A 12,075-nucleotide genomic window follows, 5' to 3' on the forward strand; every position below is an offset into this window, starting at 1 on the left:
AACCCAATGCTCAACAAAGTACAGTTGAGAATAGGACAGTATGTTTAGTACATTCTAATACCTTTTATGCATACAATTGTATGCAAGTTACATTATACTTATTTACAAATAGGCCAATGAGAGGAGAAGGTGGGGATTCTTTAAAAGTTTTCATTCTATTATGGTGTACCTTCTCGAAATATATTTACACTGCCTGAAGGGTAGAGTATTATTATAGCATAGTGTCTGTAACCAATTAAGTTTACATTTGCCAGTTGAAATGACCAATTAAAATAGCATATATCACATTGATATAAAAGATGCACCCATAAGTGTATTTTCTGAGTCGCAAAGGAATGATTGTACTGATGCATAACCAACATTCACAGTTTATAAGTGATTGAAAATCAGATTTTTTAAATACTTATCTGCATACTTTAAACATTCTACTTTTGTGAACCGTTCCAGTTTATCCAAAACAGTGGAACTGTTGAAGATTAATGGTTAATCTTCTCGTATTTGTAAAATCTGACACACCTGAGGGGGAGGAGGAGGAGGGGGGAGGGGGGAGGAGGGAGGGGAGGAGGAGGGGAGAGGGGAGGGGAGAGAGGAGGAGGAGGAGGGGGGGGGAGGAGAAGAGGGGAGAGGAGGGGGAGAGGAGAGGAGAGGGGGGGAGGGGGGAGGGGGAGAGGAGAGGGGGGGAGGGGGAGAGGAGAGGGGGGGAGGGGGAGAGGAGAGGGGGGGAGGGGGAGAGGAGAGGGGGGGAGGGGGAGAGGAGAGGGGGGGAGGGGGAGAGGAGAGGGGGGAGGGGAGAGGGGGGAGGGGAGAGGGGGGAGGGGAGAGGGGGGGAGGGGAGAGGGGGGAGGGGAGAGGGGGGAGAGGAGAGGGGGGAGGGGAGAGGAGAGGGGGGAGGGGAGAGGAGGGGGGGAGGGGAGAGGAGAGGGGGAGAGGAGAGGGGGGGAGGGGAGAGGAGAGGAGAGGGGGGAGGGGAGAGGGGAGAGGAGAGGGGGGGAGGGGGAGAGGAGAGGGGGGGAGGGGAGAGGAGAGGGGGGAGGGGAGAGGAGAGGAGAGGGGGGAGGGGAGAGGAGAGGGGGGAGGGGAGAGGGGGGGAGGGGAGAGGAGAGGAGAGGAGAGGGGGGAGGGGAGAGGAGAGGAGAGGAGAGGGGGGGAGGGGAGAGGAGAGGAGAGGGGGGAGGGGAGAGGAGAGGAGAGGGGGGGAGGGGAGAGGAGAGGAGAGGGGGGGAGGGGAGAGGAGAGGAGAGGGGGGGAGGGGAGAGGAGAGGAGAGGGGGGGAGGGGAGAGGAGAGGAGAGGGGGGGAGGGGAGAGGAGGGGAGAGGAGAGGGGGGGAGAGGGGGGGAGGGGAGAGGGGGGGAGGGGGAGAGGAGAGGGGGGGAGGGGAGAGGAGAGGGGGGGAGGGGAGAGGAGAGGGGGGAGAGAGAGAGAGAGAGAGAGAGAGAGAGAGAGGGGGGGGGGGGGAAAAGAGGAGAGGGAGGGGGGGGGGGGGAGCGAGCGGAGGTCAAGACGGGTCGGGTCCGCTCGGGTGGGAGGTGAGCCTTATGCACGCAGCCCCAGTGAGGCCATTCGGCCAGGGCTAGGGGCTGCGTGCTTTGGACCCCTCCTACAGTTTTGGGCGCCTGGAGCTACTGCACATGCGCGCCCATTGTAGCGCGCATGTGCAGAGGTCCCGGCACTGTTTTCAACGAAGTGACCTGGCTCCGATCCCCACAGCTCATGCTGCGCCGCGCCCAGCTCCAGAGGACCTGCAGGGAGCCGGAGAATAGGTGAGTTTTTAAAAAAAAATAACCATCATCAATAATAAATGATAAATCAATAAATAAAAAATAATTCAATAAATCAATAAATAAAAAATACAAAGTTCCTACCTCGCCTACCCGTTCGGGAGCACTGGGAGTCCGGCCAGGGCTTAGGGGCTGGTGCTGCAGGCTGGAAATTGGCACTCTACCCGCTCCAGGAGCCCATTCGGCCAGGGCTAAGGGCTGCGTGCTTCGGGCCCATCCCACACAGCCAGCAGCACACGCACACAGAATCTGGGGGCCAGGAGCTACTGCGAATGCGCGCAGACTCCACTGCGCACACGTGCAGCTGCTGGCACTCTTTTTGGCCCAGGGCTGTAGCTCCACCCCCCTGCTATTGTGCTGCGTTGCGCTGACTGCTGAACAGGCCTACTGCACTCAGAGAATCGTGAGGTAAGTTTTTGGCGTGCTTTTCATTCCACAAAATAGGCGGGCCTCTCGGAAATGTGCCGTTCTAGTGGATATCGGAAACTTGGGCCCAATCTGTGGTAGTATTCTGCGGAATATATTTCTCCCTAAGGTTTAGAGCCCAAAACTGAACACCGTACTCCAAGTGGGGTCTGTACAACTTAAGCATCACTTCTTCACTTTTGAATTCTAACCTCTTTGAGATAAAGGTCAATATTCAATTAACCTTTTAAATTATTTTTTGTACTTGTGCACTAACTGTTTTAGTGATTTGGGTACATGGACACCTAAATCCCTTTGCTGCTCCACAGTTTTTAGTTTTTCCCCATTAAAATAATATTCTTATTTATCTTACTCATATCAAAAGTGGATGACTTTATACTTGCCCACGTTGAAATCCATCTGCCATAGATTTGCCCACTCAGTTAGTCTGTCTATGTCCCTTTGCAACCTTGTGCTCCCATCTACACAACTTGCTAAGGCTCCTAACTTAGTGTCATCTACAAACTTATGTAATTTTTCATTTAAAATAACTCATTTAAAAACAATTAGAAGAAGGTCCATGTCACAATATTTCAATACAAGTTGCCAACATCAAAAGAGGTATGGTAAGGGTAAAAATCAGAAGAAGGCAGGAAAGAAATAAATGGATACAATAATTTGCATTTATATAGGTCTTTCAATTGATTGGGATGCCCCAAAGTGCTTCAGAGCCAATGAATTACTTTTTGAAGCATAGCCACTGTTATGTAGGTAAACGTACAGGACGGAATGGAAAAAATACTTGGATGTAGTGTAATTAAATCCGTCACAAATTTCTTGTAACTCACATCTTACTATGATTTGTTTTGAGTGCACCTTTCATAACTTTAAATTTTAACTGCTGATAGATTTCTGTGTTTATGTAAGAGCGGCAGAGATCGCTCCTGAACGGAATTGTGACTGGAGCAAGGCAATGAAATACAGGTTGAACTCCTCTCATCCGGCACCACACCTCGTCCAGGACCATTCCCGGGTGGCGCATGCGCAGAACGCGACCTGTCAAAATCCTACTCACCAATATAATCTTTCTCCTTGATCAGCTGCCTCCTCCTCCGTTGCCCTGCTGGAACTCCTGCAGCCACAGTCCTCAGGCCGGCCGCTCCTCCCCACAGCGCTCCCTCCGGGGGTCAGGCTGGCTCTTCTGGGCCCAACAACTCTTCCGGGGCCCACCGACACTGCTCAGCCCCCTGCATACTGATTGGCTGGCTGGCTGACCAACAGTCGGTCCAGCCAAATGGTGCACACACACACACTTATCCCAGCAACAGCACTTAAAGGCACAATCCACCCAAACACGTGACCTCCCCTCATCTGGCAAAGTCCCTCTTCTGGCAAAGTCCCTCGTTCAGGACAGGCCAGGTCCTGAGGATGCCAGATAAGGGAGTTCAACCAGTACCAGCTAACTGAAACTTGGCTGTTGGTTACACTGTCTTGATGTTTCTTTTTCTCTTTCTGTCTGCAGTTGGTACTTTCTTTTTTACTCCAGCTGCAGCTTGCAACTGAATCCTCCTATACCAGCAATCTCTCAACTGTATACCAGATTCATTTTACACACATTTTACTTGCGTCCGTTTCTCTCCAAATATTTTGTCAGATAAAGATTAACTCAAAATTTGAAGAGCCGAGGAAGTAAAAAAAGCAGAGCCACAAATAGGATCCCCTCCCTGAACAGCTGATCAATGCATATATACAGAAAGAAATACTTCTCTGGTGTCCCAAACAGTCGATCGGTTTGCATATAAGGGTAGTGTTTATAAATGATAATGGGCAGTAAAGCCCGTGGGGCACACTGGTGTCTAAATTCTTGACCTGCACTTCCATCATGTGAATCTCTGTGCTGGGAACTTGAATTATAGAGTAGCCCCCTGAGAAACTCATTTGTGTGCCCTTCTTGCTGAACTCTACAGAGTGGCCCAGATAGAATAGCTTTGTGATCTGCCAGTTGCGAACTCTTGGCAAAGGGTAATACTGGTCAAGCATGTAGGAAAATTATTTTGTTATCAACAGGCAGCCACAGAGTTGCAGCCGATCATATGCTACCACCTACAATAGAGAAAATGCCACTTCATGTAGCAACATGAGCTGTCGCTCGAACCATGCTTCAAGTACTGATCACAATGGGTATCCAGGATGAGTTGATCTCAGCACAACAGGTGCCTTCCTGTTCATTTATGAATGTCTGTAACCATATTTGAAATAAATCATTCTGTCTACTAGGAAATGTACTTTTGTTAGCTTTAGTTGCTCTTATTTCCTGCAGTATGAAAGTCAAATTACTGAGAAATGCTGTGTTGCTAGGAACCTGCCTGAAAATTCAATACTGATAAAGGCTGATGAATGTATTGCAAATAATAACTAAGCTGTTTTAGTTGTGCGCACATAGTATTTCAGATTTGATTGGCTGTCAAAATTGAATTCAAACAATTAATGGTTATCGTGACATGTAAATGGCATGTTCATTTCTAATCATTATTGAAATAGTCAGAATTTTTTATTTTTCTGTAACTTTAGAATATATAAAAGGCATGTTTTTTTCTTCCATCAAACAAGTCAATGTTCATAATAGTGCTATTTGAGTAATGTGCTATCTTGTGAGTGAGACAGGATGTGCTTGATGACCCCTAGGTAGGTATTTTAATTTGACTACAAGAGAATCAGGCACCTGACTCTGTTTCCCAAGATTCCTTCATTCTGCAGCAGTCATCTCTTATTCAAATGGCCAAGGAGACAATTAAGGATGGCTTTGGGAGGGCCAAAGATACAATTTCAACCATGGTTCATGATACCAGTGTGATGTCTGAAAAGAGTACAGGAAAGGTACAATGTGGCCCATGCATCCACAGGGACCTTTGATCTTTTAAAAACTATATAGTTGCTTGAACTGATCGGAGAAATTTCTGCAGTATAGCCCATTCAAGGCCAGTAAGATTATTGTTGCCTGCAGTGTGCTCCAAAATTTGCCCTGAAAAAGGGCCTAATGAAAAGAAAGAACTTACATTTATATAGTGCCTTTCATGACCTTAGGACATTGCAAAGCGCTTCACAGCCAATGAAAGAGTTTTGAAGTGTAGTCATGGTTGTAATGTAGGAAATGCTTATGATGGAACAACTAAGAAAACAAGTGCAGCAAGATGCTGCCCAAACACGAGACCATACTTGAGGGAGCAAAATTGCTGGCTGCGTGAGGTAAGGAATCTGCTGCAATCATTGTGCTATTAGATCATGGCTACACATTTTAATATTGGTCTTTTCCACCAGTGCATAACATTCAACTCAACATGTGGTCAATCCCCCACGCATAAAAAAAGCCTTCCCTCCATTGGACCCAGCTGTTCATCAGCATCCATGAGTTCCCCAACATGACTGGGTCAATGTTTATAATAAAAACAGAAAAAATTGGAAATACTCAACTTTCATTCTCTCTCCATAGATGCTGCCTGACCTGAGTATTTCCAGCTTTTTCTGCTTTTATTTCAGATTTCCAGCATTGCAGTGTTTTGCTTTTGAACAAACCTTATTAACCCATACTGTGTATGGTGCAGCAGAGCAGGTCTCCAGGCGTCTTGGTTAATGTTTCTATGTTTATAATCCTTGCCACTGGACCAAGACCAAGCTCTGTCAAGCCTGTGTGGTGGCTGGTGTGCAACAGCCATCACACGTTAAAAAAAATCCTTGCACAGGCATCTTCCACCCTTCAGGATGTAGTTCGGGACCTGGAATATTAGGTCCTTTTATTGAAACACCTGTGAACTCATCCTTTTTTTGACGTGGAAGCAAGCCATCCTCGCTTCGAGGGACTGCCTATGATGATGACTTTAATTTGATAGTTGATCTCCTGACAGGCTGCTCACAGATTTGGGGAAAAAAATAAAAGTCTCTCTCTCGAGCTGTTTTTGTGTCTCACACGTGTCCCACTCTCTCATTCTTTCAGCACAATTAAAACAGCTTATACATGCATTAGTGTTATTTGCATAGTGTTATTTGCAATATATTCATCAGCCCTCATCAGTTTTGAATTTTCAGGCAGAATCCAAGCAACATGGCATTTCTCAGTAAATTGACTTGTATACTGACATTTATAATCTCTCAATTTGCTAGTGTCATCATGTATCCATTTATAATCTCAAAATATGTTAGTGTCATCGTGTAACTGTCTCTGAACTCTTGTCAGTCTTCCTACCTCCTTTGTTGTTATAAACTCTGTCTTCCATATATTTCACATTCTCACTCACACTGCTGTTTTACTGATTAACTCAGTTGTATCTTTTACCTTTTTTAATGCCCAGAGCGTGCAGCAACATGACATCCAACATTTGGGTGGAAACTGGGACTAGGTGGGGCAGAGATTGAATCAGAAAGGCAGCGTTTGTGCAGGAGCTGCTGATTCACCTGAGTGAGCGAGAAATTAAGAGCTGAGGCTTGGGCGTGGAGGGAGAGGTTGGATAGATTGGGAGGTAGAGTCGAGAGGTTGCAAGAGGGAATGCTGGGGCTTGGAATACTTGGCACATTGGGTAGTGTATTTACTAAGCCATGGTAGAGCCCTCTACATAACATTTTTTTTAAATTGTGATTGTCCACTAGTGTACTTCAATCAGATGTAATGCATACAACAGTACTTACTGCAAGATGTTCTGACAGCTTTAGATATTACTGTAACTAACTTTCATCTTGATACCACAGAAGAGCAAAGATAATCTTTGAGAAGATGCATGAACAATCAGTGACAATTCACAGATAAAATTTATCTTACAATTTTGTGCAATGCCAATGTCACAGATGCTGCATTGTTGCTGCTGCAGACCCCTCTTTAGCTTAATTCCGCAAACTTCAAATAACATGGGTTTTGCATAATTAATTGGGAAAAACTACTATACCAACTGTGTATAACGATTGCTCACCCTAGTTTCTGCCAGTTGTCAAAGTATTGGCTCCCAATCTTTCTGGCCTCCATGGAAATTCCTTCACTTGGCAGTGTGGTGTGGTCCAGGTTATACACTTCATGAGAATTGAATTGATCAGATGTCATACTTAAAAGCACCACTATATTTTTCTAAAGTCAGTCACTTCCTACTGTTTACTCTGATCTTTAAATGGCCTCAGGCTCTACTTAAAAGCATTTGGCCTCTAATTGACATCTGGAAGTTACAACAATTCTATCTTGCGACTTTAGAGAGACACATTACATTATACACAGCTGCGCCTTGGCAACAGAGTGTGTATTACATGGTGTAATTCTCTTGACCTTATAAAAAAGCATATCCTACAACTTACTGTGCATAACTACTTGGAGAAGCGAATTGACCCAGATTTTTAAAAATGCTATGAGAACGTAGTTAATACTGGGTACAAGCAAGCCATTTAACTTAGCCTCTGAGCACCAAAGCAGAACCCTGTGACTTGTATCGACAGGAAGGACTACCAAACCCTTCAATGTGCAGATTATCTGTGATTCCCAACATGGAACTGCCACAATGCCTTTATCATTTGCCATTCAGCTGTTGCCTAGTTATTAGTGAGAATAGGTGAATCGATGGTTGGATCCTGAGGGACAAGTCCTATCCACTGATGCCATGGCTGCTGACAACATTCCAAGTGATGCAGCAGGCCAGGCAGGTGGTGGAGAGAATCTTGGGATATGTTAGATGCCTAGACAGGTCAGGGGGACTTCTGCAGTATGCGCGAGAGAAGGTGGCAAAATTTTGTGGCCTACTGCACACTGCAGAATTTTGCCTGTGGGAATGGCCGGTGTGAAGTTCATGGAACCAGAAGATCCTGAGGTGGACATCCCTGATTACGGGCTGATGCCCACTCGGGCAAGTTGCCGCTTCAAGCTGCCAGGGCAGTCAGAGGGAGGCTCAAACTGTGTCCAGTAATTGTTTTTTTTTAAATCTTGTATTCTCCATGGATCTGTTATGGGAACAATCAACCTTTCTACAGTAATGGCCAAAACCAGTCACCCATCAAGCAGGTACAAAGCAGCCCCCAGGAGTAAGAAGGAATAAAATAAATAAAAACCAAAAATGCTGGAAATACTCAGCAGGTCAAGTAGCATTTGTGGAGAGAGAAACAGTTAACGTTTCTGATTGATGACCGTTTGTCAGAACTGGAAAAGGTTAGAGATGTAACAGATTTTAAGCAAGTATATAAGCAGGGAAAAGGGGAGGGGAGGAAAGAACAAAAGGGAAGATCAGTGATAGAGTGGAAGGCAGGCACGATTAACTGCCAAAAGGGATGACTGCAAGGTGAAAGGAGATGGTAATAGGACAAGTAAAGAAACAAAAGATGGGTCTGGAGGAGGTGTAAATGTGAATATCAGAATCAAAGCAACAGCTGCTGTGCGAAAAAATGGGGACAGAGGTTGATCTGAAATTGTTGAACTCAATGAGTCCGGAACACTATAAAGTACCTAATAGAAAGATGAATTGCTGTTAATTGAGCTTACGTTGAGCTTCATTGGAACAGTGTAGGAGGCCTAGGTCAGAGTGCGAGTCGGGCGCAGAATTAAAATCACAGGCATCCAGAAGCTCGGGGTCACCCTATCTGCGTTTGGTCTCCCCAATGTAGAGGAGACTGCATAATGAGCAGCGAATACAGTATACTAAATTGAAAGGAGTACAAGTAAAATGCTGTTTCACCTGGAAGGGGTGTTTGGGTCCCTGGACAGTGGGAAGGGAGGAGGTAAACGGGCAGGTGTTGCATCGCCTGCATTTGCACAGGAAGGTGCAATGCGAAGGGCAGTGGGAGTTGGGTTTGATAGAGGAGTGGATCAGGATGTCGCGAAGTGAACAGTCCTTTTTTTGGAATGCTGAAATGTTGATTCTGGTCCGAAAGGGAAGATCATAACCGTGGCAATGTTAGGAGAGTCAGCAGCATCAGGCCCTTGGACTTTACCAGTGTCACATTGGATCTGTAGCCCCAGTTATGAGTTGGATGGCCGGTGTGATGGCAACCACCAAATCCTGTAAAACCCTGAGTCACCTCATCAGGCAGGGATTGGAAGGCATGAGCCAACCCTCCAATCTATCCCCCATGCCGTGAAAGCTGTAATCTGAGCCTCTGAAACTGTAAGCCACTGCACATCACGAGAGATGGTTCCCAGAGCATTCACGTACCTGTGATATTCCTGGAACATTCATCTCTTGAGGTATGCAGCTATAAGGTCTGGGTCCATGACATCCACTCTGCCTTCATGGAGGAGTGGCCACATGTCCCCCCACCCCTGCCACACTTTAATCTTTTTCTGGTTCCCTGGACTATAGATCTCAGTTGGCTAGTTTACCTGGCCACATTTAACTAGCTACCCCTGAACACCTATGACTATGCTAGTCCCTGGAACAGTAAACACTGATGTGGTACCTAATGAGGTGGTGAGGAAGGTGCACACCTAGGATCTGGTTTTCCCCTTCCTCCACATGAACTATGTGCTCAGCATCCTAGAGCTACTCCCCCGCTCTCCTGCTTGTTCATGATTTTGAGTCTTGTTGGATCTATTGGAAGAAATGACAAAATTAGAATGGTTGAGCATGTCTCTCTCGGCATGCAATCTTTCATTTAAAGGGAGAGGAAGGGCTGAGACTGGTCTGAAGCATGGAGCGATAACTGGCTCAGGTACTCTCCTTGTGGTCTGAAGCATGGAGCGATAACTGGCTCAGGTACTCTCCTTGCTATGGCATTATGCCACTCAACTTTGATTCAGCCACAGCGATGTGGCAACCCAACAACTTCTCCTCTTGGATGATCGAGTTTCCCCCGGGCCATCCCTCCTCGCGCTCCTCCTTTGCTTGGGGTTATCTGAAAAGACAAAAGAGAATGAAGTCAGGCTTGTAGTTTATCACTAAAGTGTCATTGCAAAGGAGTTCCCCACCCACCCTTTCCTCCAATGACTGTCTGTCCCACTTGTGACAGAGACAGTAATTCCTGAATTGGACTGTTCAGTCACCTGAGAACTCACTTTTGGAGTGGAAGCAAGCCTTCCTTGATTTTGAGGGACTGCCTATGATTACACCAGGTACCGCAAGTTGGTGTAGCATGTTTGGGGGTTGTGCTATTAATTGCTATGAGATTAGGGAGCTGTGTAGGCATGTATACTATAGGATTGGGTGATGGAGATGACATTGAGCCAGTCTGAAGTGCCAGATATGTGAGTGCTGCTTTCAGACTTTGGAGTGTGATGATAACCCATGAGCAAGGAAGAAAGGGAGATCATGGTTGAGTCTCTAACCTTTCCAGTGTTGGTCAGATCATTGATTTTTCCTGACATTGGTTGGCTGTTCTTGGAGTTACATAGGTGGCATGCTATGCATCTACCACCTCCCCCCATGTGCCTCACTTGACTATTTGTCTTCCTGGAACTCAGGAGCTTAGCCTTTATCTCTCCCCAGAAGGGCCTGTAGGTCCATCGCTACAAAGTTGCAGATCTCCCTCAGTCTCAATTCTCTCTGAAAATGGAAATGCTGTTGAGACCTTAGAAACATTCTGAATAAAGGTATTTTTTAAAGAAGTTCGAGCATTCTGCTACCTGCCATTCAATCCCAGGACTCACTGAACACTGGCTGATCCGTGTTTTTATAGTGTTCTGCCCGAGTCGCCTCGGGTCCCCTGTTGGTTATGCAGAACTTATTTACACCAATTTTACATTCCAGCATAGGCAAGTAAATTGTCATTGGCAAGATCAACTTGCAAACTAGGGCAAATAATTTTTGCATAAGTCTGATCCCAGAAATTCAGTGTCATTAAGCTATAAATGGAATAGTGTCATTCTAGATATTTACATAAGTGACCACCCCTGGGATTCAAAGGCACAATAATCTGTTTGAGATGTTGTTATTGCAACTTTTGGCCTACTTTGCTACTTTTGTCACTTTCATTAAATATGTAACTCATATAAATAGAAACAAAATGTATGTACATTGGTACTAATTTGTACATTTGTGCCTGTGGACGGACTTTTTCTGCAATAGAGAACATTTGTTGTAGATTCTATATTGTACTTAAATAAAAACTATAGTTAGTTGCTTTAAAAAAAAGTAACGGTTGATGGATTTTTAAAAACTTTTCTTTATAGAATATGCTCCCGGAGGATCACTGTATGATTATCTGTCCAGTGATAAAAGTGAGGAAATGGACATGGATCAAATTATGACTTGGGCAACAGATATTGCTAAAGGTATATAAATCTTCATAATGGTCTGATTTTAAAAATATATATATATATATTTATACATATACACATATTCATATGTTCAGAAATAGGGAGAACACATCTATGCAATATGATGTTGCCTTCCTGCACAAACCCACCTAGGCAAACCATTTGGCATTACTTTCAAATCCAGATTATTTACAATTTGATATATTAAAAAAATTTATGTTTCTGGGTTATCTACTCTCTCTCTCTCTCTCTCTCTCTCTCTCTCTCTCTCTCTCTCTCATATATCTCTCTAATCCTGCAGAAGTAAAGACAGACTTATTTATCGCCAATGTCCCCCGTAAGCTGCACTGCCTCCTGCACGAAAGGTTGAGGTGATGGGTAGAAATCCAGGGAATTGTTGCAGGCCTCACTGCTTCCATATTAGCAGAGATTCCCATTTTTAACTGTAATCTCCAAACAAAATCGCAAAAAGCCTTTTATTTTGTAGCCACACAGCTGTGTTCGATTTCAAGAATAACTACTGAGATTCTTTGAGAATCTCAACTATTTTGAGCAGAGATCACAGTTCTCTTCCCATTTGGAAGCTTAAGATAACAGTGCAGCTGCGCTGATGAGAAATAAACAGCAATACAAACAGATAAAAAAAGAAAATATACAGAATTTATAATTGTAACAAAACA

At 45.0% G+C, this 12,075-nt stretch overlaps 1 protein-coding gene across 4 annotated transcripts in view; it reads left to right on the forward strand.

The window, feature by feature from the left end:
- LOC139259849 (mitogen-activated protein kinase kinase kinase 20-like) overlaps window positions 1-12,075 on the forward strand; it is a 73,973-nt gene that overhangs the window by 12,766 nt on the left and 49,132 nt on the right. For 3 of the 4 annotated variants that reach the window (XM_070875732.1, XM_070875733.1, XM_070875734.1), the window contains exon 4: window positions 11,309-11,410. The exons of the other annotated variant lie outside the window; for it this stretch is intronic. In XM_070875732.1, the coding sequence (XP_070731833.1) occupies window positions 11,309-11,410 (102 nt within the window). The remainder of the gene's footprint in view (window positions 1-11,308; window positions 11,411-12,075) is intronic. 4 annotated transcript variants of the gene reach the window in all.

The sequence above is a fragment of the Pristiophorus japonicus genome, chromosome 3 (genome assembly GCF_044704955.1).
Source record: "Pristiophorus japonicus isolate sPriJap1 chromosome 3, sPriJap1.hap1, whole genome shotgun sequence".
In the NCBI taxonomy this organism is placed as follows: Eukaryota; Metazoa; Chordata; class Chondrichthyes; family Pristiophoridae; genus Pristiophorus; species Pristiophorus japonicus.